Raw genomic sequence first — 26,865 nt, 5'->3', positions numbered from 1 at the left:
CATGGGACAGTCAGAACCAAACTGACCTGTCTCTCATCAACATGGTTTGTTTTTTCTTTTCAAACCCTCTAAGGGTTTTGTATGAAATGGTCGATGGTGTTGAGATTCTTACGTATCGACACCAGCAGTTTATAGGAAGAGTTCAGTGTGACAGAGTCCTTCTGAGAGAAGGACGAGTCAGACTTCATCTGTCCAGACTCAGGGCTGAAGACTCAGGAAGTTATCGGTGTGAGCTTCAAGCTAATTACAATAAAATCTTGAGAAGATGGGAGCTTGTTGCCTTGGGTAAGTGAGCAGAACTAAGGAGAATGTTTTGGGTAATTAGAAGCAGTGATGTATGCTGCTGGGTTGTTATAACTGATGCAGATTTCTTCCACAGTAAAATTTGTCTTGAATGTGAATTCTAATGGAAAAAGTCCTGAGCCTCTGAACACACCAAAGCCTGAACCGGCAGACACTGGAGGTGGGTAAACTGTTACCGCGGTAACTATGGATGCGTTATCACTGTGATATACTTGGCTGATTTGGAAGACACATTTCACAGCTGCATAGGTGTGAATTTGTTTTCTTTTGTAGAAAAACATGTAAAAAATAGATTTACTTCAATGGATTTACAACCTTAAGCAGATTTACCCTGAATTTGTAATTTTCTACAAGGAACATGTTAGTGTAAAAATGCTGCAAACACAGATGTTGTAGAAACAGCTTTTATGTCTTCATACAGGAGCCAAACAACATCTGAAAAGATCAACAGTAGGTGTGATATTTGGCATGGTTATTGCACTTTTAGGAGCTGTTGTAGTTGTTGGATATGTTGCTCTTACCGGATTTCTACACCACAGAGGAAACAGAGGTATGCTCCTTTTATTGTTTCTAATGGAACTGTTTTAAATTGTTTTTCAAATGTTTGTGTCATTTCTTTGTTTGCATTTACTTGTGTCATTTGAATCCTGCAGATCGAGACAAGGTCAAAAGCACCAACATCAAGCTCCTGTTGCATATGATCAACTCAATGAGTCCCATCACACGGAGTGATGCAGCTGAAGAGAGTTACAGCAACTGTTTCAGATGTGAGACAACATCTGATAGCATGAACAATGTCATGGTCGATGATTTATCGTCAGACTGTTATATGGAAGGAAAAGAACTTGTTTAAAGTCCGATGTCTGATGATCTCATTTATCCTCCCAGCATTAAAGGAACACTAGAGACGTCAGTGACTTTTGTTCCGCGCATTCCTGAGTCTGAAACTATCCCATGGCGTCCAAGGGCTGAGATACTGCAGTTCACAACTTTGTTTTCCAGCCCAGCCCCACACATTCGAGCTTTACAGCCTTTTGATGTTTTTGTGGGATTTTGATGGCGTCTTTGCGGCCTCCAACATGATTCATGTGTAGGGCAAAACCAGAGAGATGGTGATCGACTTCAGGAGGAAGAAGACGCCTTCACAGCCACTTAAGATCGTGGGGAGGTGGTGAAGGACTACAAATATCTTGGAGTGGTGATCGGAAACAGACTCGACTAGGTATCTAATACTGAGGCTGTGTGCAAGAAGGGGATGAGCAGACTCTATTTCCTGAGGAGACTGAGATCCTTCAACGTGAGCAGCAAGATGTTGGAGATATTCTATCAGAGTGTTGTTGCCGGCGCTGTTTTCTTTGCTGCTGTGTGTTGGGGCAGCAGCATCAGAGCCAGCAACACTAACAGACTGGACAAAATCATTAAGAAGGCTGGCTCTGTACTTGGTCTCAGGTTGGAGTCTTTTGAGCCCGTGGTGGAGAAGAGGACACTGAATAAGCTGTTGTCCATTATGGATAACAATCAGTACCCACTCCATCACACCGTGGCCAGATACCTTCTCACACAGGTTGCTTCAGATCTGCTGTCGAAGGGACAGATACAGGAAATCATTCCTGCCACATGCCATCACACTGTTTAATAAAAGCTGAACTCACTGGTCATTATTCTCGATATGCACTTTAGATATATTTTCTGTTAAACATACTGCTCAGTTATACATATGTTCAAAAACTGCTATTGGTACACATTTTGTTGTATATAGACGATATGTTTATTTGAATTTTATTTTTTAACTACAATCTTAACGGTTGAATTGTACATTTTGTTTATACTACTTAAGAGTAGGTGCTTTGTGCTTTCATGTCTATTTCACTCTGGTCTATTCTATTTTTTAAACTTACATTTTGTGAATATCCCATATTGACAGTTACATACTGGATGTTTGATACTGGGGTTTTATGCTGATATAGGAGTGTTTGTCTTGTTGTCAGGTGGCTCAGTGAACCCTGAGTCACGCCCATCACACTGAACGTTGTGTGTCATCATGTCTCTCACAGTTGTGTCATCATATAGATCAAAGTGCAGATTGGTTTTAAAAAGTATCTCCTGCATTCCAACTCAATAAAAACATAACTAAAGCATCAGGAACAGACATGAGCAGAGTTCAAGTTCAGGATCTCCACTTTACAAATCCATACTTTGTATCAGATTGCAGCAGTGAAGAGCTTCAGTGACACTGATACAAGTCACGGCTCTGAAATTACAGAATAATTTATTTCTTCCATCTGAAAAGAGCTTTGTGAAGAACTTTCTTTGTTTGTAAAATGTGAAATGTTTATTTTTGATTGTAAAAGTTTTGTGTGACTCTTAGGAGCATGAAGGAGTTGTGTCTTACAGATGTGGAACAGATGGTTCCTTTTGTCAAACTCTTCCATTTTGTTAAAAGATATCTTTACACACATGTGAATGTATGAACTGTGTGGGTAAATGACTCTGTGAATGCTGTCAATCAAATGGGGACTTTGTAGAAGAACTGAGTTTGATTTAATAAAACTTCTTTACCTGAAGCAGAGACCAGAGAGCTGCTGATCTTTGTGTCCTTCACACACAAACTCATCACAGCTTCAAAGCTCAAAGATAGTGACGATGCTCACAACAAAACTGACTGAAAATGCTTTTGTTTTATCATGATAATCACACAAAAAAGAAACACAAAGAGGATCATTAACGGAGGAATCATGGTGACAAATTTTAAAAGTCTATCAGTTAAACAAAAGTACAAAAAAAATAATCCAATCGACATTCAAATACCACAATAAACAGACTGGTGTGTTTTCTTGTTTTCTTGTTTTCTTGTTGTCTTCTTAAAGGACTCACACTACACTGGTTTTGGTGCTCACATTCAGTCTGATAAACATTGATTAATAATCTTACAGCCCCACCATCTGGTCAAACTGAGTCATTTCAGACCACAAGCAAAACATGAAACATGAAGGAAATATTTCCCTGCATTAGTTCTCATCTGTAATCTGCAGTATTTGAAACAGTGGATGTTGTATTCTGATACAGGCTCAATCCTCCATCAGGTCACCCACTGAGGGTTGAAGCTCAGTTATCATTCATCTGCACCTCCTGTTTCATGCCAGTCACACAGATCCAAACCAGGACTGGACAGCATTGTTCTCTTAACTGACACACACAACCAGGATGATTTACATATTAACAGAACAAGTAACACATCTCATCTAGAAATCCTCTAGATGTGAATGGACCTTTAGCACCATGACAAGCTGACTGACTTCAGGATTCTGTCTCACTTTACAGGAAAGGAATAAATCTGCAGCTTAATTGATATACTGTGAATTTCTGACTTTTGTTTTCAGTGTGTGACTGGACTGAACACAATGGTTCCTGGGACAGTATAGAAGGTGGATTACCAGGATTTTGTTTCTTAGTTTACCTCCAAAAAGACAAACGTGAATTTCAGCTGAGTGAACTAAATTAATTTATTTATAGTCATACCTGATATATGAGAGTTTTGTTAGTAAATGGGAGTTTGTGTATAGGTGTGTGATTTTCAAACACTGTGATGAGAAATGAATTATGACAGGATATGAACTTTTTCTTTATCTGTTTAAACTAACACCATCATGTTAAAGAAACACCTTTCTGCTAACAAGAAAGAAAAGTATTTTTGAAAAGTGTTTTCAGTTGGGCTCTTTCCATTTCGGGTTAGTCCTTTGGTCACTGGGATCTCAGTTTGATTCCACCTCAGAATATAACAGGAATTTTCCCACTAGCAGTGAATGCCTCATTTACACCAGGTCAGGGATCTGAACTCCAACTCCTCCCAGGCCTGCAGTTTGACATCTCCAAGGCCCAACTCCTCCTCCCATGCCCGCAGACTCCTGCCAAACCTGCTCAACAAGAAGACAGCTCATTGAATCATATCATAAAAAAGCAGACTGTATGCACCAGCCGAACAGCACATTCACCAGGTGTGCACCAACGTACAGGCAAGAGAAGTTAAGCAGATTTAAGTGGAAGTTATATGAAATGTTTTTCTTGCAGAGAGAATCAAATTGGAAAACTCTGCTTTCAGACAGATGCAGCCTGCAAATAATTGACAGAGACGGGATCATTCTTTATAATTGCTTCCCTGTTTTGAAAGGTAGGTCACCCATATTTTGAAAGCTCCTAAAGGGGTCAATATCATTTGACTCCAAAAGTCAAGCTAAAGAGAAGTTAATGATTTCTTTGTTTTATTTCTCAAGAAGAAAACCACTGGAGACACAGATTGAACTGAGATTCAGTTTAATTTCAAGATTCATGTGAAATGGCAATGTGTAAAGGGGGTGTTTCATTGTGTTCCAGTGGTTGTGGTTCATATAGTTCAGTCAGAAAGGTCTTTGGTCAGTGGTGTGTAATAACCAGGAAGATGAACAGGACCAGATGTTGTAATGACTGAATAAAGTTAGACTGTAGATTTTCCTTCTTCTATCTGTAATGACTGAACATTGACCTCATGTGATCACGACTAGAATAATATCTTCACCTCTGTGTCTTCTCACAGAGAGAAGATGATCTTCAAGATCCTGCTCCTCCTCATCCTCAGCTCATGCATCTGTGGTCAGTTTACAGATTTATTCAGCTCACTTTGTGTTAACTGACTATTAACTGATTTGATTTTTTTTCACTTAGTCTGTAAGAATTTAATTTCACCGACTCTTTATTCTACTCTGTATTTATGTTGTGGTTTTCATTGCCCCGTCTATGTTCAGTACATTTCACCTTTATTGTTCATATACAATCAAGTTATACTGCTGTTGATATAGAAGATGATAAGAGTTCAGACAGTACTGAGACCATGGAGACGTCTGATCCTTTACCACATTTAGTTAGAAGGACAAAACAAAATTTTTGGGCAAACTGATTAATTGACTAATAATTTGAAATGTGGCAGTTTACTTAATAACCGGTGGCCAGTTACCCACTTTTACAGTAAGAGAATGGCTTAATCAAATGTACTCAGTAACTTTCCACCATGGTAGAAGTCCCAGTAATATCTCTCTGACTCCTCAGCATCAACATTTGTGGTGAATGTGACACAGAGCTCCTATCAGGCAGAAGAGAAGCAGAACATCACACTGGAGTGGACGTTCACAACCAAACCTGACAGCTCCTCCAGCTCTCTTCTCATCTACTGTGAACTTACAACTCATAACACACTTTCAGCAGTGTTTCATGTATTTAAGGGGGTTGAGGCCTCATTGTATCAAGATAAACAGTTTGTAGGTCGAGTCCAGAATGACAAAGATGCCCTCAGAGGAGGACAAATCAGACTTCATGTGTCCGGACTCAGAAGTGAGGACTCTGGTCTGTACAAATGTCAAGTGAACACAGAGTATGGATGGGGCTCTGCCAGCTGTCAGCTCAACATCACTGGTAGGTTGACTCAGTAGAAGCCGAATTTCCCCTCTTTTTAAAAAAACTTACTTTAAAAAGATTATTTGTAATGTTCTCGCATTGAACCGTTATGTACTTTGGCTGCAGAGAGCTGGATTATTTTTAAGACTGTATATTTTCTATAACTACATACATACAATCTGCAGAACATATTTACAAAAATGGTCCATTGCTTGATTTTGGATAATAAACATGGAAAAAAAATCTAAAAACATGTTTATCACAGAAGCTGCAGATGAGCTCCAACCTCAGAGACCAACTAAAAGACCAGAACCAGACAGAGGGGGGAATACCTTCCTGTATGTTGCAGTGGGACTTGGAGCAGCATTAGTACTTTCTATGTTTATCTTTGCTATATTTTGTGTTATTCATGTCAGAGAGAATAAAAATGGGAGAAAATCAGCTCCTGAACGTGTCAAGAAACAACCCTTCAGCAGCCACTCTATCATCAGAGTTTGACCATCAGTTAAAAAAAACCCAAGCTGCAAATGAATGGACACAAAGACTTTTCCTTCAACATCTGTCTTCAGTGCCAAAAGTCCACTTGTGTAAAAAAATGACCAAAAATGTACAATAGAAAGAATAAAAATTTTCTGCTGTTTAACTACATGTGCCTCAGGTTACTGTGGTTGAGGATGAAAAGTAGAAATAGCCCAAGTGATGGATTCTGTAAACAACAGAGTAACTCAAGATTACTGTAAGTCGTTTCAGCCAAACTTTTGAAAACAACACTCTCATGAACTATAAGTGGAGACGTCAGTAAAACTGATACTAATCAGCTTCTGAACACAAGAATCCAAACGATGTATGTTATCCTGTGAGCCATCAGAAAATGAATTCAAGCATCAGTTTTTGTTTTTGTTTCACCCCTTCCTCCCCCTTTATCTGTTAATCGAATTCTGACGAATTTGAACTCAAACTGACCAAACTGGTTTGATAAAAGTCACAGCAGCTCCGGGACTTCCAGCGTTTAGACACTGTTCAGCTGTTCACATGTTCTTATTTCTGTTCTGCAATCCAGCCGAAGAGGCACAGCTTCCAAACAAGTGAGCATCTTAAAACAAAGCTGCTGTCAGGTTTGTGCTGTGGTCTTCATTATTGTGTTGTCATCTTCAGCTATTATTGTTTGATACAAATGTCTGTTAACATGTATGTATATGTAGATTATGACATGCCATTCAGGAAATTAATCTTTTTATGCCTGGAACGAATCCTTGAACATATTGAATGAAACTTTGAATATAGTTCAGTAGGGTAAAACTAACCTGTCTCACAATGGTCTAAACCCAGTTCACGTTCCCTATTAGTGGGTGAACAATCCAACGCTTGGTGAATTCTGCTTCACAATGATAGGAAGAGCCGACATCGAAGGATCAAAACGCGACGTCGCTATGAACGCTTGGCCGCCACAAGCCAGTTATCCCTGTGGTAACTTTTCTGACACCTCCTGCTTAAAACCCAAAAAAGTCAGAAGGATCGTGAGAAGTTTAATAAGAATTGTGTTTTTCTCAGAAATTGTCAATTGTGTAATTGTTGAAAAAAAAACTATCACTTAATCTCTCCTGATTTGGTGAGGTGACCATCAGAGAAATGTTTGTCAGGTAAAACAGCGCCTCCTTGTGTTATTAATGTTATCCTGCAACACTTCTGACTTTTTAAGTGTGACATGCTTACAGAGAAGACCAAACAGCAGGTTTTAATTGTGACTGCTTCTGCAGTGGTTGTGGTTCATATAGTTCAGTCAGAAAGGTTTTTGGTCAGTGGTGTGTAATAACCAGGAAGATGAACAGGACCAGATGTTGCAATGATTGAATGAGGTCAGACTGTAGATTTACCTTCTTCTACCTGTAATGACTGAACTTTGACCTCATGTGTTCATGACTCTTGACCTCTGTGTCTTCACACAGGGAGGAGATGATCTTCAGGATCCTGCTGCTCCTCATCCTCAGCTCATGTAACTGTGGTCAGTTTACAGCTACAGCTACAGCTTTAATGTCTGAATGTTTTATGTATTTCCTTCTCAGGTTTTTAATATAAAACTTTAAGATTATCAGATATTGCAACAATTTTTTCAAGAAATTTGGACAAAAAAGGGAGATTGGATATAGGTGGATAATTAGCTAACACTTCTGAATCAAGAGTATTTTTTTGAATGAAGGTTTAATTACATCAACCTTAAAAGCCAGATGTACATTGTCAAGAAACGTGGTGCGAGAAGGGAGGACCCAGGTGCAGACTGCCTAAAAACTCAAGATTTATTCACAAAAAACAAAAAGCACAAGAACCAAGGAAGCGGCTGAGCCGGTTATCAAAATACTTAACTGTAGAAAAAGAAAAACAAGACTATGGATTAACGAGAGGCAAAACAAGACTGTCGAACTATAGTACAAAAAACAAGACTATGGTTTAACAAGACTGTGAGGCAAAACCTGACTTGACATCCGTGGCATGATCATGCAAGGTAAAGTGAGGATTTCGCAATGGCTATGAGTGAACCTGGAAACTAAATACAGTGGGGAGGTGATTGGTGACGAGGTGCAGCCATGGAACAGAAAACAGGTAACTTGAGTGAAACTAAGTGACAGGGGAAAAAACATAGCAGAAATTAACCTAGAAACCTGAAAACACGAAAAAGAACCTGAAAACATGATAACCAAAACATAAAACGTGACATACATATCCTGTCAACAAATACAGATTGATTAAATCCAATATGGAAGTGTTGATTAAGGGGAAAACCACCTTGAACAGTCCGGTTGGGATTGGGTCTAAAATACAAGTTGATGGTTTAGATATTGCTGTTGTCAGCTTAGAGAGATCAACTGGGCAGAAACTATCTAAATACAAATCAGGTTCTAAAGAAACTTCTAAAGCTGCTGCGCTTGATGATACATTAGTGATAATAGTGATATTCCATTAATCTTCTCTAAGTTTAATTGGTAAAGAATATCAAGAAATCGTCACTGCTGAGACTCTTCGTTAATCTGGCTACAGTGCTGAAAAGAAACCTGGGATTGTTCTTATTCTCTTCAATCAATGATGAATAATAAGCAGTTCCAGCTTTACGAAGGACTTTCTTATGCCTTATTGTTTATTTATTAATGTCAGACATGACCTGTGACAGCACAGAAACCGTCATGTGACAGAAACCCTTATAGAAGCATGTTCCAGTTCTCAGTGTGTCTGCTCCTCTCTGTCTCCTCAGCATCCACATTTGTGGTGGATGTACCACAGAGCTCCTATCAGGCTGAGGAGAACCACAACGTCACACTTGAGTGGATGTTCAAAACCAAACCTGACAGCTCCATCAACTTTCAGCAGTTTCTTTGTAGCTTGGTAACTAATCGCAGAGTCTCAGTCCTGTATCGTGTACATGATGGTGTGGAGGTGTCAGAGTCTCAGCATGAACAGTTTGCAGGACGAGTCCAGAGTGACAAAGACGTCCTCAGAGACGGACGAATCAGGCTTCATGTGTCCAGACTTAAAACTGAGGACTCTGGTCTGTATGTGTGTGATGTGAAGACAGATTATGGCTTCAGCTCTGGAAGATGTCAACTGAATGTCAGTGGTAAGTTGACCCTTATTTCAGCAGCTTTTGTTTTCTTTTTGTTGTCATCCATTTTTGTCAATAAATAGAGACCATTTTTCTGTTTTGGTTTCCCTTTTGAATGATTCCCCTTTTGAATGGTTCACTGTCACATGTCTGAAACAGATGTGTGTGGTCTCTTTTCAGAAGTGAGAATTCAGCCTGAACTTGAGAGAAAACCTGAGACATCAAACACAGGAAGTCGAGGACAGATTGGCCTCCACATTATAGGGATACTGATATCTGACGTGATGTTGTTTGGTGCTTTTTACAAATTCACATTCAGTCTAGAAAACATGATTTTTATGCCAGTAGTTGAATGAAGACGAAGGACAGCTCCACAGCTGTCAACCCCTCAAGAGTATTAACCTATTGATGAAATATAGCTGCTGCAGTCATCCAGGAACAGCAAATGAAAATGAGCCGATAAAGCTAAATCTGACACACATATAAGCATGATCAAAGCACATATATAAGCATTGTTCCTTTCCCACTATTTCAAAATGAGACCTTGTGAAGCTTTATGATGTCTGAAATATGCACTTTTTACTTTACTGTTATAATTCTGATAAGTTGTTCTGCCGTACATTAATGTATCTTATGTGTCCTCTTTATTACTGTTTTTCTTTATTACTGTGTTTTTCCTTTATGTGTTATTAATAAACTAATATCTGTATTGTTCATACCATGTTTTTGAACCCTATAGGCTGAGAAGTATTCAGGTCACTAAAGACCTTGAGATATGTATGGAATTGTATTAAAACTTATAATTTACTGTGCTTTGCAAAAGTGCTCTTAATTTGATGTTTTTCCTCTATTTTGCATGACAGTATGTACTGTAAATGGATTTGAGTTAGAAAAGCATTGCTCATATTACCTGTAAATGTGACGCTGATGACTAATCTTACAGGCAATAACAAGGAAAAGTGTGAGTTTTTCAGGGTTTCTCAGCCTCCAAAGAAACTGGAAACATGAAATAAAATGATCAATAAGGTTTAACTCTGTGCTTTTAGTGTACTTGCTTTTAGTAGACAATGTGTTAAACAACCCTGACCACAAAAGTGCCACTTCCCACTTCTACTGTACCAGAGTATAAAGATTGAGAGCAGATCACGGCTCATGAGAACCCAGAGGAAGGCATATCCTGGGCCTATCATAAGACTAAGTGGTGTATAGTAAGTATTTTGCCTTCTTTTCTAATTTATTGTTGGATTTTCAGTGTTTCCTCAGTGTTTTCAGTCAAGACAGTAGAAAGACAGATAAACAGCATATTTTATTTAATTATATTATTTCTGTTTACCAGATCTGTGACATTTGTTGTTCTCATTCAGTGTCACAGCTACTCAAAGGGAGGGACCGAGGAGCAGACTGAGACTGAGAGATAGAAGAAGGAAACTGATCTATTAGGACAATGATATAAGGTGGGTCCACAGGAAAAGTCCAGTCCAGCAATCGCTCAAGGGAGAGGAGGAACAGTTAAATGGGTCCAAGGAGTGCTTGAATAATGGTAGTTGCTGCAATAGGGCTTAGTGTGTTTCCAGGAGGTTTCCGACAAAGGGAGGGTAATAATGACACTGGCTGTGGTGTGTTTTTTTACGGGATGGCAGCGAAGCGAGCAGACAGGTATGGAGCGGGGAGGCAGAGTGGAGTGCTGGTATTAATCCGGACAACGTGACGAGGTTAACGAATTCAGGGTTGTGGGGGGCTGGAGCCTATCCCAGCTATCATTATGGGAGCGGCAGGATACATCCTGGGCAGGTCGTAAATCAACCATTCTCTCCAATCAGCAATATATTAGTTTACCTCTGAGTTTTTCTGTCCTAACTTAGTGAGGTGACCATCAGAGAGATGTTTGTCAGGTAAAACAGCGCCTTCTTGTGTTATTAATGTTGTCCTGCAACACTTCTGACTTTTAAGTGTGACATGCTTACAGAGAAGACCAAACAGCAGGTTTTCACTGTGACTGCTTCTGCAGTGGTTGTGGTTCATATAGTTCAGTCAGAAAGGTCTTTGGTCAGTGGTGTGTAATAACCAGGAAGATGAACAGGATCAGATGTTGCAATGACTGAATGTAGTCAGACAGTAGATTTTCCTTTTTCTATCTGAAATGACTGAACTTTGACCTCATGTGTTCATGACTCTTGACCTCTGTCTTCTCACAGGGAGAAGATGATCTTCAGGATCCTGCTGCTCCTCATCCTCAACTCGTGCATCTGTGGTCAGTTTACAGATTTATTCAGCTCACTTTGAGTTAACTGACTGATTTGATTTTTTTTCACTCAGTCTGTAAGAATTTAATTTCACCGACTCTTTAGTCTACTCTGTATTTATGTTGCGGTTTTCATTGCCCCGTCTATGTTCAGTACATTTCACCTTTATTGTTCATATACAATCAAGCTATACTGCTGTTGATATAGAAGATGAAGAGTTCAGACAGTACTGAGACCATGGAAACTTCTGTTCCTTTACCACATTTAGTTAGAAGGACAAAACAAAATTTTTGGGGTAACTAAATAATTGACAAATAGTTTAATCTTTTAAAATGTGGCGGTTTAATTAATAACCGGTCGCCAGTTACCTACTTTTACAGTAAGAGAATGGCTCAAATGTACTCAGTAACTTTCCACCACTGTAGAAATCCCAGTAATATCTCTCTGACTCCTCAGCATCAACATTTGTGGTGAATGTGACACAGAGCTCCTATCAGGCAGAAGAGAAGCAGAACATCACACTGGAGTGGACGTTCACAACCAAACCTGACAGCTCCTCCAGCTCTCTTTTCATCTACTGTGAACTTACAACTCATAACAGACTTTCAGCCGTGTTTCATGTATTTAAGGGGGTTGAGGCCTCATTGTATCAAGATAAACAGTTTGTAGGTCGAGTCCAGAATGACAAAGATGCCCTCAGAGGAGGACGAATCAGACTTCATGTGTCCGGACTCAGAAGTGAGGACTCTGGTCTGTACAAATGTCAAGTGAACACAGAGTATGGATGGGGCTCAGCCAGCTGTCAGCTGAACATCACTGGTAGGTTGACTCAATAGAGGTTTTTTCTTCATTTTTTACATTCACAAGATGTTTGTATGTTCTCATATTAAACTGTTAAACAGTAGTAGTTTGGCTGCAGAGAGCTGGATTATTTTTTAAGTTTGTATATTTTCTACAACTACATACATACAATGTACAGAACATACTTACAAAAATCATTTGTCCATGGCTTGATTTTGGATAATAAACATGAAAAAAAAAAAATCTAAAAACATGTTTATCACAGAAGCGGCAGATGAGCTCCAACCTCAGAGACCAACTAAAAAGCCAGAACCAGAGAGAGAGGGAGATACCTTCCTGTATGTTGCAGTGGGACTTGGAGCAGCATTAGTACTCCCTCTGTTTATCATTGCTATATCTTGTGTTATTCATGTCAGAGAGAATAGAAATAAGAGAAAATCAGTTCCTGAACGTGTCAAGAAACAACCCTTCAGCAGCCACTCTATCATCAGAGTTTGACCATCAGTTAAAAAAAACCCAAGCTGCAAATGAATGGACACAAAGACTTTTCCTTCAACATCTGTCTTCAGTGCCAAAAGTCCACTTGTGTAAAAAAATGACCAAAAATGTACAATAGAAAGAATAAAAATTTTCTGCTGTTTAACTACATGTGCCTCAGGTTACTGTGGTTGAGGATGAAAAGTAGAAATAGCCCAAGTGATGGATTCTGTAAACAACAGAGTAACTCAAGATTACTGTAAGTCGTTTCAGCCAAACTTTTGAAAACAACACTCTCATGAACTATAAGTGGAGACGTCAGTAAAACTGATACTAATCAGCTTCTGAACACAAGAATCCAAACGATGTATGTTATCCTGTGAGCCATCAGAAAATGAATTCAAGCATCAGTTTTTGTTTTTGTTTCACCCCTTCCTCCCCCTTTATCTGTTAATCGAATTCTGACGAATTTGAACTCAAACTGACCAAACTGGTTTGATAAAAGTCACAGCAGCTCCGGGACTTCCAGCGTTTAGACACTGTTCAGCTGTTCACATGTTCTTATTTCTGTTCTGCAATCCAGCCGAAGAGGCACAGCTTCCAAGCAAGTGAGCATCTTAAAACAAAGCTGCTGTCAGGTTTGTGCTGTGGTCTTCATTATTGTGTTGTCATCTTCAGCTATTATTGTTTGATACAAATGTCTGTTAACATGTATGTATATGTAGATTATGACATGCCATTCAGGAAATTAATCTTTTTATGCCTGGAACGAATCCTTGAACATATTGAATGAAACTTTGAATATAGTTCAGTAGGGTAAAACTAACCTGTCTCACAATGGTCTAAACCCAGTTCACGTTCCCTATTAGTGGGTGAACAATCCAACGCTTGGTGAATTCTGCTTCACAATGATAGGAAGAGCCGACATCGAAGGATCAAAACGCGACGTCGCTATGAACGCTTGGCCGCCACAAGCCAGTTATCCCTGTGGTAACTTTTCTGACACCTCCTGCTTAAAACCCAAAAAAGTCAGAAGGATCGTGAGAAGTTTAATAAGAATTGTGTTTTTCTCAGAAATTGTCAATTGTGTAATTGTTGAAAAAAAAACTATCACTTAATCTCTCCTGATTTGGTGAGGTGACCATCAGAGAAATGTTTGTCAGGTAAAACAGCGCCTCCTTGTGTTATTAATGTTATCCTGCAACACTTCTGACTTTTTAAGTGTGACATGCTTACAGAGAAGACCAAACAGCAGGTTTTAATTGTGACTGCTTCTGCAGTGGTTGTGGTTCATATAGTTCAGTCAGAAAGGTTTTTGGTCAGTGGTGTGTAATAACCAGGAAGATGAACAGGATCAGATGTTGCAATGATTGAATGAGGTCAGACTGTAGATTTACCTTCTTCTACCTGTAATGACTGAACTTTGACCTCATGTGTTCATGACTCTTGACCTCTGTGTCTTCACACAGGGAGGAGATGATCTTCAGGATCCTGCTGCTCCTCATCCTCAGCTCATGTAACTGTGGTCAGTTTACAGCTACAGCTACAGCTTTAATGTCTGAATGTTTTATGTATTTCCTTCTCAGGTTTTTAATATAAAACTTTAAGATTATCAGATATTGCAACAATTTTTTCAAGAAATTTGGACAAAAAAGGGAGATTGGATATAGGTGGATAATTAGCTAACACTTCTGAATCAAGAGTATTTTTTTGAATGAAGGTTTAATTACATCAACCTTAAAAGCCAGATGTACATTGTCAAGAAACGTGGTGCGAGAAGGGAGGACCCAGGTGCAGACTGCCTAAAAACTCAAGATTTATTCACAAAAAACAAAAAGCACAAGAACCAAGGAAGCGGCTGAGCCGGTTATCAAAATACTTAACTGTAGAAAAAGAAAAACAAGACTATGGATTAACGAGAGGCAAAACAAGACTGTCGAACTATAGTACAAAAAACAAGACTATGGTTTAACAAGACTGTGAGGCAAAACCTGACTTGACATCCGTGGCATGATCATGCAAGGTAAAGTGAGGATTTCGCAATGGCTATGAGTGAACCTGGAAACTAAATACAGTGGGGAGGTGATTGGTGACGAGGTGCAGCCATGGAACAGAAAACAGGTAACTTGAGTGAAACTAAGTGACAGGGGAAAAAACATAGCAGAAATTAACCTAGAAACCTGAAAACACGAAAAAGAACCTGAAAACATGATAACCAAAACATAAAACGTGACATACATATCCTGTCAACAAATACAGATTGATTAAATCCAATATGGAAGTGTTGATTAAGGGGAAAACCACCTTGAACAGTCCGGTTGAGATTGGGTCTAAAATACAAGTTGATGGTTTAGATATTGCTGTTGTCAGCTTAGAGAGATCAACTGGGCAGAAACTATCTAAATACAAATCAGGTTCTAAAGAAACTTCTAAAGCTGCTGCGCTTGATGATACATTAGTGATAATAGTGATATTCCATTAATCTTCTCTAAGTTTTATTGGTAAAGAATATCAAGAAATCGTCACTGCTGAGACTCTTCGTTAATCTGGCTACAGTGCTGAAAAGAAACCTGGGATTGTTCTTATTCTCTTCAATCAATGATGAATAATAAGCAGTTCCAGCTTTACGAAGGACTTTCTTATGCCTTATTGTTTATTTATTAATGTCAGACATGACCTGTGACAGCACAGAAACCGTCATGTGACAGAAACCCTTATAGAAGCATGTTCCAGTTCTCAGTGTGTCTGCTCCTCTCTGTCTCCTCAGCATCCACATTTGTGGTGGATGTACCACAGAGCTCCTATCAGGCTGAGGAGAACCACAACGTCACACTTGAGTGGATGTTCAAAACCAAACCTGACAGCTCCATCAACTTTCAGCAGTTTCTTTGTAGCTTGGTAACTAATCGCAGAGTCTCAGTCCTGTATCGTGTACATGATGGTGTGGAGGTGTCAGAGTCTCAGCATGAACAGTTTGCAGGACGAGTCCAGAGTGACAAAGACGTCCTCAGAGACGGACGAATCAGGCTTCATGTGTCCAGACTTAAAACTGAGGACTCTGGTCTGTATGTGTGTGATGTGAAGACAGATTATGGCTTCAGCTCTGGAAGATGTCAACTGAATGTCAGTGGTAAGTTGACCCTTATTTCAGCAGCTTTTGTTTTCTTTTTGTTGTCATCCATTTTTGTCAATAAATAGAGACCATTTTTCTGTTTTGGTTTCCCTTTTGAATGATTCCCCTTTTGAATGGTTCACTGTCACATGTCTGAAACAGATGTGTGTGGTCTCTTTTCAGAAGTGAGAATTCAGCCTGAACTTGAGAGAAAACCTGAGACATCAAACACAGGAAGTCGAGGACAGATTGGCCTCCACATTATAGGGATACTGATATCTGACGTGATGTTGTTTGGTGCTTTTTACAAATTCACATTCAGTCTAGAAAACATGATTTTTATGCCAGTAGTTGAATGAAGACGAAGGACAGCTCCACAGCTGTCAACCCCTCAAGAGTATTAACCTATTGATGAAATATAGCTGCTGCAGTCATCCAGGAACAGCAAATGAAAATGAGCCGATAAAGCTAAATCTGACACACATATAAGCATGATCAAAGCACATATATAAGCATTGTTCCTTTCCCACTATTTCAAAATGAGACCTTGTGAAGCTTTATGATGTCTGAAATATGCACTTTTTACTTTACTGTTATAATTCTGATAAGTTGTTCTGCCGTACATTAATGTATCTTATGTGTCCTCTTTATTACTGTTTTTCTTTATTACTGTGTTTTTCCTTTATGTGTTATTAATAAACTAATATCTGTATTGTTCATACCATGTTTTTGAACCCTATAGGCTGAGAAGTATTCAGGTCACTAAAGACCTTGAGATATGTATGGAATTGTATTAAAACTTATAATTTACTGTGCTTTGCAAAAGTGCTCTTAATTTGATGTTTTTCCTCTATTTTGCATGACAGTATGTACTGTAAATGGATTTGAGTTAGAAAAGCATTGCTCATATTACCTGTAAATGTGACGCTGATGACTAATCTTACAGGCAATAACAAGGAAAAGTGTGAGTTTTTCAGGGTTTCTCAGCCTCCAAAGAAACTGGAAACATGAAATAAAATGATCAATAAGGTTTAACTCTGTGCTTTTAGTGTACTTGCTTTTAGTAGACAATGTGTTAAACAACCCTGACCACAAAAGTGCCACTTCCCACTTCTACTGTACCAGAGTATAAAGATTGAGAGCAGATCACGGCTCATGAGAACCCAGAGGAAGGCATATCCTGGGCCTATCATAAGACTAAGTGGTGTATAGTAAGTATTTTGCCTTCTTTTCTAATTTATTGTTGGATTTTCAGTGTTTCCTCAGTGTTTTCAGTCAAGACAGTAGAAAGACAGATAAACAGCATATTTTATTTAATTATATTATTTCTGTTTACCAGATCTGTGACATTTGTTGTTCTCATTCAGTGTCACAGCTACTCAAAGGGAGGGACCGAGGAGCAGACTGAGACTGAGAGATAGAAGAAGGAAACTGATCTATTAGGACAATGATATAAGGTGGGTCCACAGGAAAAGTCCAGTCCAGCAATCGCTCAAGGGAGAGGAGGAACAGTTAAATGGGTCCAAGGAGTGCTTGAATAATGGTAGTTGCTGCAATAGGGCTTAGTGTGTTTCCAGGAGGTTTCCGACAAAGGGAGGGTAATGATGACACTGGCTGTGGTGTGTTTTTTTACGGGATGGCAGCGAAGCGAGCAGACAGGTATGGAGCGGGGAGGCAGAGTGGAGTGCTGGTATTAATCCGGACAACGTGACGAGGTTAACGAATTCAGGGTTGTGGGGGGCTGGAGCCTATCCCAGCTATCATTATGGGAGCGGCAGGATACACCCTGGGCAGGTCGTAAATCAACCATTCTCTCCAATCAGCAATATATTAGTTTAACTTAGTGAGGTGACCATCAGAGAGATGTTTGTCAGGTAAAACAGCGCCTCCCTGTGTTATTAATGTTGTCCTGCAACACTTCTGACTTTTAAGTGTGACATGTTGACAGAGAAGACCAAACAGCAGGTTTTCACTGTGACTGCTTCTGCAGTGGTTGTGGTTCATATAGTTCAGTCAGAAAGGTCTTTGGTCAGTGGTGTGTAATAACCAGGAAGATGAACAGGATCAGATGTTGTAATGACTGAATGTAGTCAGACAGTAGATTTTCCTTTTTCTATCTGAAATGACTGAACTTTGACCTCATGTGTTCATGACTCTTGACCTCTGTCTTCTCACAGGGAGAAGATGATCTTCAGGATCCTGCTGCTCCTCATCCTCAACTCGTGCATCTGTGGTCAGTTTACAGATTTATTCAGCTCACTTTGAGTTAACTGACTGATTTGATTTTTTTTCACTCAGTCTGTAAGAATTTAATTTCACCGACTCTTTAGTCTACTCTGTATTTATGTTGTGGTTTTCATTGCCCCGTCTATGTTCAGTACATTTCACCTTTATTGTTCATATACAATCAAGCTATACTGCTGTTGATATAGAAGATGAAGAGTTCAGACAGTACTGAGACCATGGAAACTTCTGTTCCTTTACCACATTTAGTTAGAAGGACAAAACAAAATTTTTGGGGTAACTAAATAATTGACAAATAGTTTAATCTTTTAAAATGTGGCGGTTTAATTAATAACCGGTCGCCAGTTACCTACTTTTACAGTAAGAGAATGGCTCAAATGTACTCAGTAACTTTCCACCACTGTAGAAATCCCAGTAATATCTCTCTGTCTCCTCAGCATCAACATTTGTGGTGAATGTGACACAGAGCTCCTATCAGGCAGAAGAGAAGCAGAACATCACACTGGAGTGGACGTTCACAACCAAACCTGACAGCTCCTCCAGCTCTCTTTTCATCTACTGTGAACTTACAACTCATAACAGACTTTCAGCCGTGTTTCATGTATTTAAGGGGGTTGAGGCCTCATTGTATCAAGATAAACAGTTTGTAGGTCGAGTCCAGAATGACAAAGATGCCCTCAGAGCAGGACGAATCAGACTTCATGTGTCCGGACTCAGAAGTGAGGACTCTGGTCTGTACAAATGTCAAGTGAACACAGAGTATGGATGGGGCTCAGCCAGCTGTCAGCTGAACATCACTGGTAGGTTGACTCAATAGAGGTTTTTTCTTCATTTTTTACATTCACAAGATGTTTGTATGTTCTCATATTAAACTGTTAAACAGTAGTAGTTTGGCTGCAGAGAGCTGGATTATTTTTTAAGTTTGTATATTTTCTACAACTACATACATACAATGTACAGAACATACTTACAAAAATCATTTGTCCATGGCTTGATTTTGGATAATAAACATGAAAAAAAAAAAATCTAAAAACATGTTTATCACAGAAGCGGCAGATGAGCTTCAACCTCAGAGACCAACTAAAAAGCCAGAACCAGAGAGAGAGGAAGATACCTTCCTGTATGTTGGAGTGGGACTTGGAGCAGCATTAGTACTCCCTCTGTTTATCATTGCTATATCTTGTGTTATTCATGTCAGAGAGAATAGAAATAAGAGAAAATCAGTTCCTGAACGTGTCAAGAAACAACCCTTCAGCAGCCACTCTATCATCAGAGTTTGACCATCAGTTAAAAAAAACCCAAGCTGCAAATGAATGGACACAAAGACTTTTCCTTCAACATCTGTCTTCAGTGCCAAAAGTCCACTTGTGTAAAAAAATGACCAAAAATGTACAATAGAAAGAATAAAAATTTTCTGCTGTTTAACTACATGTGCCTCAGGTTACTGTGGTTGAGGATGAAAAGTAGAAATAGCCCAAGTGATGGATTCTGTAAACAACAGAGTAACTCAAGATTACTGTAAGTCGTTTCAGCCAAACTTTTGAAAACAACACTCTCATGAACTATAAGTGGAGACGTCAGTAAAACTGATACTAATCAGCTTCTGAACACAAGAATCCAAACGATGTATGTTATCCTGTGAGCCATCAGAAAATGAATTCAAGCATCAGTTTTTGTTTTTGTTTCACCCCTTCCTCCCCCTTTATCTGTTAATCGAATTCTGACGAATTTGAACTCAAACTGACCAAACTGGTTTGATAAAAGTCACAGCAGCTCCGGGACTTCCAGCGTTTAGACACTGTTCAGCTGTTCACATGTTCTTATTTCTGTTCTGCAATCCAGCCGAAGAGGCACAGCTTCCAAACAAGTGAGCATCTTAAAACAAAGCTGCTGTCAGGTTTGTGCTGTGGTCTTCATTATTGTGTTGTCATCTTCAGCTATTATTGTTTGATACAAATGTCTGTTAACATGTATGTATATGTAGATTATGACATGCCATTCAGGAAATTAATCTTTTTATGCCTGGAACGAATCCTTGAACATATTGAATGAAACTTTCAATATAGTTCAGTAGGGTAAAACTAACCTGTCTCACAATGGTCTAAACCCAGTTCACGTTCCCTATTAGTGGGTGAACAATCCAACGCTTGGTGAATTCTGCTTCACAATGATAGGAAGAGCCGACATCGAAGGATCAAAACGCGACGTCGCTATGAACGCTTGGCCGCCACAAGCCAGTTATCCCTGTGGTAACTTTTCTGACACCTCCTGCTTAAAACCCAAAAAAGTCAGAAGGATCGTGAGAAGTTTAATAAGAATTGTGTTTTTCTCAGAAATTGTCAATTGTGTAATTGTTGAAAAAAAAAACTATCACTTAATCTCTCCTGATTTGGTGAGGTGACCATCAGAGAAATGTTTGTCAGGTAAAACAGCGCCTCCTTGTGTTATTAATGATATCCTGCAACACTTCTGACTTTTTAAGTGTGACATGCTTACAGAGAAGACCAAACAGCAGGTTTTAATTGTGACTGCTTCTGCAGTGGTTGTGGTTCATATAGTTCAGTCAGAAAGGTCTTTGGTCAGTGGTGTGTAATAACCAGGAAGATGAACAGGATCAGATGTTGCAATGATTGAATGAGGTCAGACTGTAGATTTACCTTCTTCTACCTGTAATGACTGAACTTTGACCTCATGTGTTCATGACTCTTGAATATAGGTGGATAATTAGCTAACACTTCTGAATCAAGAGTATTTTTTTGAATGAAGGTTTAATTACATCAACCTTAAAAGCCAGATGTACATTGTCAAGAAACGTGGTGCGAGAAGGGAGGACCCAGGTGCAGACTGCCTAAAAACTCAAGATTTATTCACAAAAAACAAAAAGCACAAGAACCAAGGAAGCGGCTGAGCCGGTTATCAAAATACTTAACTGTAGAAAAAGAAAAACAAGACTATGGATTAACGAGAGGCAAAACAAGACTGTCGAACTATAGTACAAAAAACAAGACTATGGTTTAACAAGACTGTGAGGCAAAACCTGACTTGACATCCGTGGCATGATCATGCAAGGTAAAGTGAGGATTTCGCAATGGCTATGAGTGAACCTGGAAACTAAATACAGTGGGGAGGTGATTGGTGACGAGGTGCAGCCATGGAACAGAAAACAGGTAACTTGAGTGAAACTAAGTGACAGGGGAAAAAACATAGCAGAAATTAACCTAGAAACCTGAAAACACGAAAAAGAACCTGAAAACATGATAACCAAAACATAAAACGTGACATACATATCCTGTCAACAAATACAGATTGATTAAATCCAATATGGAAGTGTTGATTAAGGGGAAAACCACCTTGAACAGTCTGGTTGGGATTGGGTCTAAAATACAAGTTGATGGTTTAGATATTGCTGTTGTCCGCTTAGAGAGATCAACTGGGTAGAAACTATCTAAATACAAATCAGGTTCTAAAGAAACTTCTAAAGCTGCTGCGCTTGATGATACATTAGTGATTATAGTGATATTCCATTAATCTTCTCTAAGTTTTATTGGTAAAGAATATCAAGAAATCGTCACTGCTGAGACTCTTCGTTAATCTGGCTACAGTGCTGAAAAAAAACCTGGGATTGTTCTTATTCTCTTCAATCAATGATGAATAATAAGCAGTTCCAGCTTTACGAAGGACTTTCTTATGCCTTATTGTTTATTTATTAATGTCAGACATGACCTGTGACAGCACAGAAACCGTCATGTGACAGAAACCCTTATAGAAGCATGTTCCAGTTCTCAGTGTGTCTGCTCCTCTCTGTCTCCTCAGCATCCACATTTGTGGTGGATGTACCACAGAGCTCCTATCAGGCTGAGGAGAACCACAACGTCACACTGGAGTGGATGTTCAAAACCAAACCTGACAGCTCCATCAACTTTCAGCAGTTTCTTTGTAGCTTGGTAACTAATCGCAGAGTCTCAGTCCTGTATCGTGTACATGATGGTGTGGAGGTGTCAGAGTCTCAGCATGAACAGTTTGCAGGACGAGTCCAGAGTGACAAAGACGTCCTCAGAGACGGACGAATCAGGCTTCATGTGTCCAGACTTAAAACTGAGGACTCTGGTCTGTATGTGTGTGATGTGAAGACAGATTATGGCTTCAGCTCTGGAAGATGTCAACTGAATGTCAGTGGTAAGTTGACCCTTATTTCAGCAGCTTTTGTTTTCTTTTTGTTGTCATCCATTTTTGTCAATAAATAGAGACCATTTTTCTGTTTTGGTTTCCCTTTTGAATGATTCCCCTTTTGAATGGTTCACTGTCACATGTCTGAAACAGATGTGTGTGGTCTCTTTTCAGAAGTGAGAATTCAGCCTGAACTTGAGAGAAAACCTGAGACATCAAACACAGGAAGTCGAGGACAGATTGGCCTCCACATTATAGGGATACTGATATCTGACGTGATGTTGTTTGGTGCTTTTTACAAATTCACATTCAGTCTAGAAAACATGATTTTTATGCCAGTAGTTGAATGAAGACGAAGGACAGCTCCACAGCTGTCAACCCCTCAAGAGTATTAACCTATTGATGAAATATAGCTGCTGCAGTCATCCAGGAACAGCAAATGAAAATGAGCCGATAAAGCTAAATCTGACACACATATAAGCATTGATCAAAGCACATATATAAGCATTGTTCCTTTTCCACTATTTCAAAATGAGACCTTGTGAAGCTTTATGATGTCTGAAATATGCACTTTTTACTTTACTGTTATAATTCTGATAAGTTGTTCTGCCGTACATTAATGTATCTTATGTGTCCTCTTTATTACTGTTTTTCTTTATTACTGTGTTTTTCCTTTATGTGTTATTAATAAACTAATATCTGTATTGCTCATACCATGTTTTTGAACCCTATAGGCTGAGAAGTATTCAGGTCACTAAAGACCTTGAGATATGTATGGAATTGTATTAAAACTTATAATTTACTGTGCTTTGCAAAAGTGCTCTTAATTTGATGTTTTTCCTCTATTTTGCATGACAGTATGTACTGTAAATGGATTTGAGTTAGAAAAGCATTGCTCATATTACCTGTAAATGTGACGCTGATGACTAATCTTACAGGCAATAACAAGGAAAAGTGTGAGTTTTTCAGGGTTTCTCAGCCTCCAAAGAAACTGGAAACATGAAATAAAATGATCAATAAGGTTTAACTCTGTGCTTTTAGTGTACTTGCTTTTAGTAGACAATGTGTTAAACAACCCTGACCACAAAAGTGCCACTTCCCACTTCTACTGTACCAGAGTATAAAGATTGAGAGCAGATCACGGCTCATGAGAACCCAGAGGAAGGCATATCCTGGGCCTATCATAAGACTAAGTGGTGTATAGTAAGTATTTTGCCTTCTTTTCTAATTTATTGTTGGATTTTCAGTGTTTCCTCAGTGTTTTCAGTCAAGACAGTAGAAAGACAGATAAACAGCATATTTTATTTAATTATATTATTTCTGTTTACCAGATCTGTGACATTTGTTGTTCTCATTCAGTGTCACAGCTACTCAAAGGGAGGGACCGAGGAGCAGACTGAGACTGAGAGATAGAAGAAGGAAACTGATCTATTAGGACAATGATATAAGGTGGGTCCACAGGAAAAGTCCAGTCCAGCAATCGCTCAAGGGAGAGGAGGAACAGTTAAATGGGTCCAAGGAGTGCTTGAATAATGGTAGTTGCTGCAATAGGGCTTAGTGTGTTTCCAGGAGGTTTCCGACAAAGGGAGGGTAATAATGACACTGGCTGTGGTGTGTTTTTTTACGGGATGGCAGCGAAGCGAGCAGACAGGTATGGAGCGGGGAGGCAGAGTGGAGTGCTGGTATTAATCCGGACAACGTGACGAGGTTAACGAATTCAGGGTTGTGGGGGGCTGGAGCCTATCCCAGCTATCATTATGGGAGCGGCAGGATACACCCTGGGCAGGTCGTAAATCAACCATTCTCTCCAATCAGCAATATATTAGTTTACCTCTGAGTTTTTCTGTCCTAACTTAGTGAGGTGACCATCAGAGAGATGTTTGTCAGGTAAAACAGCGCCTCCTTGTGTTATTAATGTTGTCCTGCAACACTTCTGACTTTTAAGTGTGACATGCTTACAGAGAAGACCAAACAGCAGGTTTTCACTGTGACTGCTTCTGCAGTGGTTGTGGTTCATATAGTTCAGTCAGAAAGGTCTTTGGTCAGTGGTGTGTAATAACCTGGAAGATGAACAGGATCAGATGTTGTAATGACTGAATGTAGTCAGACAGTAGATTTTCCTTTTTCTATCTGAAATGACTGAACTTTGACCTCATGTGTTCATGACTCTTGACCTCTGTCTTCTCACAGGGAGAAGATGATCTTCAGGATCCTGCTGCTCCTCATCCTCAACTCGTGCATCTGTGGTCAGTTTACAGACTTATTCAGCTCACTTTGAGTTAACTGACTGATTTGATTTTTTTTCACTCAGTCTGTAAGAATTTAATTTCACCGACTCTTTAGTCTACTCTGTATTTATGTTGTGGTTTTCATAGCCCCCTTTATGTTCAGTACATTTCACCTTTATTGTTCATATACAATCAAGCTACACTGCTGTTGATATAGAAGATGAAGAGTTCAGACAGTACTGAGACCATGGAAACGTCTGATCCTTTATCACATTTAGTTAGAAGGACAAAACAAAATTTTTGGGGTAACTAAATAATTGACAAATAGTTTAATCTTTTAAAATGTGGCGGTTTAATTAATAACCGGTCGCCAGTTACCTACTTTTACAGTAAGAGAATGGCTCAAATGTACTCAGTAACTTTCCACCACTGTAGAAATCCCAGTAATATCTCTCTGACTCCTCAGCATCAACATTTGTGGTGAATGTGACACAGAGCTCCTATCAGGCAGAAGAGAAGCAGAACATCACACTGGAGTGGACGTTCACAACCAAACCTGACAGCTCCTCCAGCTCTCTTTTCATCTACTGTGAACTTACAACTCATAACAGACTTTCAGCCGTGTTTCATGTATTTAAGGGGGTTGAGGCCTCATTGTATCAAGATAAACAGTTTGTAGGTCGAGTCCAGAATGACAAAGATGCCCTCAGAGCAGGACGAATCAGACTTCATGTGTCCGGACTCAGAAGTGAGGACTCTGGTCTGTACAAATGTCAAGTGAACACAGAGTATGGATGGGGCTCAGCCAGCTGTCAGCTGAACATCACTGGTAGGTTGACTCAATAGAGGTTTTTTCTTCATTTTTTACATTCACAAGATGTTTGTATGTTCTCATATTAAACTGTTAAACAGTAGTAGTTTGGCTGCAGAGAGCTGGATTATTTTTTAAGTTTGTATATTTTCTACAACTACATACATACAATGTACAGAACATACTTACAAAAATCATTTGTCCATGGCTTGATTTTGGATGATAAACATGAAAAAAAAAAAATCTAAAAACATGTTTATCACAGAAGCGGCAGATGAGCTCCAACCTCAGAGACCAACTAAAAAGCCAGAACCAGAGAGAGAGGGAGATACCTTCCTGTATGTTGCAGTGGGACTTGGAGCAGCATTAGTACTCCCTCTGTTTATCATTGCTATATCTTGTGTTATTCATGTCAGAGAGAATAAAAATAAGAGAAAATCAGTTCCTGAACGTGTCAAAGAAACAACCCTTCAGCAGCCACTCTATCATCAGAGTTTGACCATCAGTTGAAAAAACCCGAGCTACAAATTAACGGACACAGATACTCTTCTTTCAACATCTGTCTTCAGTGCCGGAGGTCCACTTAAAAAAAAAAGAAGCAAACTATTCTTCTCAAGTAAATGAAATATAAAGATCAAAAGATAAAAATATATTTTTTTAACGATTCTGTGTCTGTGTACAGTGTTTTTACTTTTGTGTACAGTTTTTTTTACTTTAAAGTTTGCCTTTAAGCCGTGAGTCTGAAGAACATTTTGTTATCTTGTATAATGACAATAAAGACTCTTGATTCTGTTTTGTAATGTGGGTTTAATGTGTGTGAAGACGTGCAGAAGATGCAGATTTCCCGATGAACGGCTGAAATCAGATGTGGATCTGGAGCTGAAACACATTTTTGTCTTTTCATTTCCATCTGGTGTTTAACTTGATCTCAGGAACATGTTTCTAACACTAAGACATTAAAGTTAAAAGTTAAAGTTAAACTGAACTTTTAAAGGTTGATTAATGGATTTCAGCAACATTCTCTTACTCTTACTGGAATGTCTGTCTATCTCTTTCTTTTGAATTGAATTCTATAAAATTTGTTGTACTTACGTTTATTAAGTTTGCAGCTGAGCAGACCATCTGCTCATAGGAGCCCCCACCAGCCAAAACTACTACACCTTTTCTCCTCCCACTGTTCCTGCTGTTCTCCTCTCTGCAGGCTTCTCTCTAAACTGTGTCAGATGGTGCTCTGGACCAACCTACAAGCATTTGCTGGAATAAACTTCCATGCAGACTGGACATAAATATGAAAACAATACTACAAACATTAATCTCAAAGCATTAAACAAATATAAAAAGAGGAGCCACACTGCACAGAGCAGCTACATGCAGACAGGTTTTAGACATGCATGACTTCAGTAAAGTGAACAACTTTAGACGTCATCAAATTTGACCAGGTTCCCTTTAAAAATATCTGAAAC

General features: G+C 39.1%; 2 protein-coding genes and 1 long non-coding RNA gene across 10 annotated transcripts in view; all 3 read left to right on the top strand.

Moving 5' to 3' along the window:
• LOC140281460 (uncharacterized) overlaps nt 1-12,963 on the top strand; it is a 31,146-nt gene extending 18,183 nt beyond the window's left edge. For 3 of the 8 annotated variants that reach the window (XM_072375897.1, XM_072375896.1, XM_072375895.1), the window contains exons 2-4: nt 11,515-11,570; nt 12,019-12,381; nt 12,629-12,963. In XM_072375897.1, coding sequence (XP_072231998.1) covers nt 11,515-11,570; nt 12,019-12,381; nt 12,629-12,861 — 652 coding nt within the window. In that variant the 3' untranslated portion in view covers nt 12,862-12,963. Of the gene's footprint in view, nt 1-4,873; nt 4,930-5,382; nt 5,746-5,992; nt 6,328-10,480; nt 10,528-11,514; nt 11,571-12,018; nt 12,382-12,628 lie in introns of those variants that run through there. The other 5 variants (XR_011909748.1, XR_011909747.1, XR_011909750.1 and 2 more) reach the window with 4 other exon arrangements.
• Nucleotides 12,964-17,106: 4,143 nt separating this feature from the next.
• On the top strand, nt 17,107-19,579 carry LOC140281462 (uncharacterized). Its single transcript, XM_072375898.1, has 4 exons — nt 17,107-17,163; nt 18,130-18,185; nt 18,634-18,996; nt 19,244-19,579. Exons 2-4 carry the CDS (start codon nt 18,137-18,139, stop codon nt 19,474-19,476), a joined length of 645 nt encoding a protein of 214 aa, XP_072231999.1. The 5' UTR covers nt 17,107-17,163; nt 18,130-18,136; the 3' UTR covers nt 19,477-19,579.
• A 3,930-nt stretch (nt 19,580-23,509) lies between these two features.
• Nucleotides 23,510-26,016, top strand: LOC140281464 (uncharacterized). The gene is made up of 4 exons (XR_011909751.1): nt 23,510-23,566; nt 24,554-24,609; nt 25,058-25,420; nt 25,668-26,016. It is a non-coding gene; the product is annotated as an uncharacterized lncRNA (long non-coding RNA).
• Nucleotides 26,017-26,865: the final 849 nt, after the last annotated feature.

Source organism: Leuresthes tenuis, unplaced genomic scaffold (genome assembly GCF_036924035.1).
Source record: "Leuresthes tenuis unplaced genomic scaffold, fLeuTen1.0.hap1 SCAF_22, whole genome shotgun sequence".
Classification (NCBI taxonomy): domain Eukaryota; kingdom Metazoa; phylum Chordata; class Actinopteri; order Atheriniformes; family Atherinopsidae; genus Leuresthes; species Leuresthes tenuis.
Note: the sequence above shows the minus strand (reverse complement) of the source record. Positions and strands in the feature narration are given on the sequence as shown.

Coding starts and splice junctions, on each gene's coding strand:
- LOC140281462 (XM_072375898.1), top strand. CDS start 18,137: ATGATCTTCAGGATCCTGCTGCTCCTCATCCTCAACTCGTGCATCTGT. Junction 18,186..18,633: donor CCTCAACTCGTGCATCTGTG/GTCAGTTTACAG, acceptor CTGTCTCCTCAG/CATCAACATTTGTGGTGAAT. Junction 18,997..19,243: donor CTGTCAGCTGAACATCACTG/GTAGGTTGACTC, acceptor TGTTTATCACAG/AAGCGGCAGATGAGCTTCAA.